A 5029-nucleotide genomic window follows, 5' to 3' on the forward strand; every position below is an offset into this window, starting at 1 on the left:
TCTTACTCTTTTGTAACTTCATGTTGTACCCATTCGCAAGTAATTGACCTATGCTTATTAAATTACTTGTCATCGAAGGTATACACAACACGTCAATGATACTGGCTTTTCAACCATCCTTTCTAACCACAAATATGTTTCCCTTTCCAATTGATGTGATGTGTCTTTCATCTGCAAACTTGATCATTTCTTAAATGATTCATCTAACTTGGTGAACCAATTTTTATTTCCAGTCATGTGGTTACTGCATCCTGAATCTAGGTACCACATATTGGGTTGTTCATTCCTCGACTAGGTATTTGCCATGAGTAACACATCATTAGAGTCACTTTCTCCAACATGAGCATATCTCACTTCTTCGTTATCTTTTTCTCTTGGCTCTTTCTTCTTTCGACAATCTTGAGCATTTTGACCAAATCCTTAACAGTTGTAACAATGCACCTCGTTCATGTCAACTTTCTTTCCCGAATACTTGTTGCTCATGCCTTTCTTGGTTGAATCAGAGTGATTCTTTGGATCCACACACTGATGAATCAAGAACAAAGTTTTTCCATCTTTCTTCCTTTGTTCCTTGTGTAGAACCTTCTGAACATCTTTTGCATTCGCTTCCAATGTAGATACTTCATCACTCATGATTTTAGCCATATCTTGAAATCTAAAGATGATCTTCATCACTCATGATTTAAGAAGTTGAAGAAGAAGAAGAAGAATGTGTGTGTGTGTGTGTGTGAGAGAGAGAGAGAGAGAGAGAGAGAGAGAGTATTACAGAAAAGGGAAAATATTAATGTGAAGTTGTTTTCTGATTTATATCGTCACCTCTATATGTAAGCAACCAAAACATACAATTCACAAAATGCAGTATTCGACTTTATCGAATACTTGCTTACATACTTTGACACCACAACTTTATACTGTATTTGACTCATAAAATACAACTTACTACTACTTCGACTAGGTCGAACATAACCTTGTCGAACAGAGACTTACCAACTCAAACAATAAATTACATCTTCTACCATCACCTACGCGAACCTCTTGTAATCATATCATGTAATTATCCAAAAATCTCATGTAATCATATCATGTAATTATCCAAAACATAAATTTAGTTTCAAATTCCGTTTGTTAATTATAAATAAATCAATAAATAAAATTAGTATTCAATAATTTAAATAATACTCTTCCCGTTCCTTTTTAATTATCATTTTTTGACTTTTTACATATACTAAAAAAACTAATAATTATTTTACATGATGATTATTTTGTTGTCTATAATACCCTTAATTTTTTAGTAATTTCATTAACTTTTTTCTCTCTCTAATAAATAATTATGGATAATTTTGACAAAATTACAACTAATACTAACTTGAACTTTGAAATAACATTTAAAATGATCATTTTGTTTTTAAAATGTTTGTTTTTTTTCATAATAATAATGATAAAAAAAAAAAAACTATAACAAACTGAATCACTCGTCAAAAAGAGATGCACTATATATCATCACAAGAATACCAAATAAAAGAAAAGAACCACTTCTATATCAAATAAGTCATTTATTTCAAAATCGCAAATCAAAGAAGAAAACCATTCTGTATCAGTATATCACATACAAACCAGCAAAAGAGACTTATTACATATCTGAATTTAAGGTTATTCATTCATTTCTATTTCTATATAAACACATACAAACGTTTAGCAGAAAAGTAGAAGGAACAAATACAATCAGCAAGTAAACAGTGCCTATAGTTCCACAATGATTTTTCCAGTAGCATGGCCATCAATGCTCTTAGCCCAAGCATCTTCAGCTTTGCTCAAAGGAAATTTAGAGTCAATAATTGTCTTCAGTTTTCCATCCTTCACTAACTGAGCAAGATGTTCCATGCCCTCGCGCTTGACATTTACAATAAACGGCACCAACCGCTTCTTCGAAAAAGTAAGTTTCTTCAGAGCAAAAGTTGCAATTGAACTCGGGCCAGGTGTTAAATCCACTACAACCCCTTTTTCAGCCAAATTAGGATCAAAAGTTGACCATGGTATTCCAGTGGTGCAATGTATCACTGCATCATATTTCTTACCAGATGGACTCTTCAGTGCTACTCCTTCTGGAGTCTTGTAGTCGAGAACTTCATCAGCGCCTAAGCTTTTGACAAAGTCGATGTTGCGAGCACCACAAGTGGCTGTCACATGGTTGTTCCCTAGTTTGGCAAGTTGAACAGCGTATGCACCTACACCACCGGAAGCAGCAGTTACCAAAACGTTCTTCTGCTCGCCTGTTCCGTCAAGCTTAATTCCTCCAATTTCGATGAGTGCGTCACGAGCTGTGAGACCGGCTATGGGTAAACCCGCAGCTTCAGCGGCTGACACTTCAGATGGTCTGGCAGCTGTTAAGCTCTCGCTTGCCACTGCAAACTCAGCTAGTCCCCCTCCATACTGTCATTCAATATAACACGAAATTTGATAATACTTGTTACTCCCTCCGTCTCATAATAAATGTCCTATTTGAGCAATGCGCGGTTTTTAAGAAAATGATTGGATGTGTTGGTTTTAATAAAAAAGTTAATGTCATTTACTAGAATACCCCTATTAATAGTAGTTGAATAACGTGAAAGTTACTAAATAGGGGTATAATAGTGGAAAAATAATAATGATTGATGCATTGGAATTGTAAATGGACAATTAATTTGAGACAAGAAAAAAATGCAAATGGGACACTTATTATGAGACGGAGGGAGTAGATATTAACATATATGAATAAAAATGAATTGGATTGGAGATAGGATCAGTCCTGGAGTTGTGGATTAAGAAACCTCTGATGTTAGTAGTGCATATATATCACAAGCAAAGGCATAAGAGCATATGAATAAACTGTAACACAGCTATGTAAATAATTTCACACTATAAACCATGTGGCATCTTCATATGTTCCCTCCGGTCCCAATTATGGGGGAAAAGTTTACTTTTAGATTCATTGAATAATCAATGTATCTAGACTAAATATAGACCAGATACATTAGAGTGGTTGGTTCAAAAGATAATTTATCCGGGAAATTATCCAATTTGGTCCCTAAAATTAGACACCCGTATCAATTTAGTGATTTAGTTTCTTTACTTATTGGTTACAAAGAAGAAAAGAGGATGAAGACAGCAAGAAATAGATATTGAAGATTTTCAATTAAGACCCCAGCTTCTTATCGATTCAGTCCCTGATTTTTGCCTACATGATGTACTAACACGTGTGTTGCTTGTCACTAAACGTGATACATCATTACTTGACACTTAACAGACTTTAACTAATAGAGGGGCTAACTTGATCAATATTTTGATAAGTGAGGATGGGCTATTCTGCAATATCATGAAATTGTGTTGCAATTTATGCTTGGAATATCATAGATGATATGAAGAAATTAAAAACAGTAAACTAAGGGAGTGAAAGAAAGAGATAAGTACTTGATGCGTGAGCTTAGCAATAACTTTATCACCAGCTTTAAAATCCTTGACTTGGGGTCCAATCTCTACTACCTCTCCTGCTACATCAGTACCTGAATCAAAGTCCCACAAAAGCAAATGAACCTTATATACACCACAAGAGTAAGCAGAAAAGGAGTTTGTTTGTATAAACACATTAATTAAGAGCTTATAGGATAAATGCTTATCATTTAATCACTTATATATAAACTATTTCTACAATAAAAAAAAACATATAGTCAAAAAGTTGATTTTATAAACTACAAAGTAGTTTCCATAACTTAACCAAATCATTTCATAAGCTATTTCCTTAATATCACACAAACACTTTTTAAAATAAAAAAATGACAACTTGTTTATATTAGTATAAATATAGATAAATGTTCCGTCAGAGATTGACCTATGAACCAACTGATTACACCTGGTTATTTCAACTAACACATATCAGTTGAGCCCCTCCGTTCGTATTGCACAAACACTTTGACAAATAGATTCATTTCTACACACAAAAAGTCAAACTATTTTCATATAAAGCTATAATTTATTTTGAAAAAGTGCTTATAAACTAATCCAAAGTTCCAAACACAGATTTGAATAAAAAGAAAGAGGATTAGTGAATCATACAAGGTGTATGGGGAAATTTTCGAGGCAAGAACATAACCCGAAGATCACCCTTCTGAATCTTCCAGTCAACTGGATTAATGCTAGCTGCTTCCAATTTGAGCAAAACTTCATTGGTTTTTGGAGTTGGAACAGGAATTTCAACATGCTGCTTAAAATCAACAATTGAATTGAATCAGAATCAGTTAAGCAGAATCAGTTACGAGCACATGTATATGAAATTAGGTTAGTTTAATTTGAAGAAAGAAGACAAAGAAAAAGTAACACAGTTTGAAAGTGGTGAGAAATGGTTGAAGACCTTCAAACCGGAGGGTCCTCCGCCATAGGAAGTGTACTGAACAGCTTGCATAAGTCTCGCAGCCATATCTATCTTGCAGAGTACCGAACTCTATGGGTCTCGATTTGTTCGCTTGTTTTTAGTTCTACAAATTTCAACAACTCTCTTTGAATATAAAAATCAAATAAATGGACTTGTCAAAAAGAAAAATATCAAATAAATAGATGGTCCTAATTTTCCAACAGATTTTTTTTCTTAAAAAGAATAAAATATTAGTTATAATTATTTTTTTAGAATTTTTAAGAAAATATATTTTGTTAAGAATATTGACTTGTTTCATAACTAAATTAAGTAACCGGTATCAAATTATAAATATATTTATAAGTAAAGAATTAATAACTATATTCATTGTAATAATACTATTTTTAAATGGTTAAATAAAAAATAAAAGAATTCATAAAAAATGTGGTTTTTCTTTATATAAAAAAATTTATATAAATTTTGCCTAATAAAAAGTAAGGGAGAATTTTATTTTGTTAGAATAAGAAATAGAAAGAAAAACATGAACTTTATTTTGTTGAAAAACTTTATATAAATTTTGCATAGAGTCATTACCAAGTTAATATGGAGACGAGAATCTTCTTCTTTTTATTGGATTTTTTTTAA

The 5029-nt window shown here is 32.4% G+C and overlaps 1 protein-coding gene across 1 annotated transcript; it reads right to left on the minus strand.

Moving 5' to 3' along the window:
- Positions 1-1533: 1533 nt before the first annotated feature.
- On the minus strand, positions 1534-4542 carry LOC131636123 (chloroplast envelope quinone oxidoreductase homolog). Its single transcript, XM_058906773.1, has 4 exons — positions 4385-4542; positions 4090-4234; positions 3448-3539; positions 1534-2430 (listed from the first exon to the last, which is right to left on the minus strand). The coding sequence occupies exons 1-4, from the start codon at positions 4448-4450 to the stop codon at positions 1741-1743; spliced, it is 993 nt and encodes a 330-aa protein (XP_058762756.1). The 5' UTR covers positions 4451-4542; the 3' UTR covers positions 1534-1740.
- Positions 4543-5029: the final 487 nt, after the last annotated feature.

This window comes from Vicia villosa, unplaced genomic scaffold, assembly GCF_029867415.1.
Source record: "Vicia villosa cultivar HV-30 ecotype Madison, WI unplaced genomic scaffold, Vvil1.0 ctg.001641F_1_1, whole genome shotgun sequence".
Classification (NCBI taxonomy): Eukaryota; Viridiplantae; Streptophyta; class Magnoliopsida; order Fabales; family Fabaceae; genus Vicia; species Vicia villosa.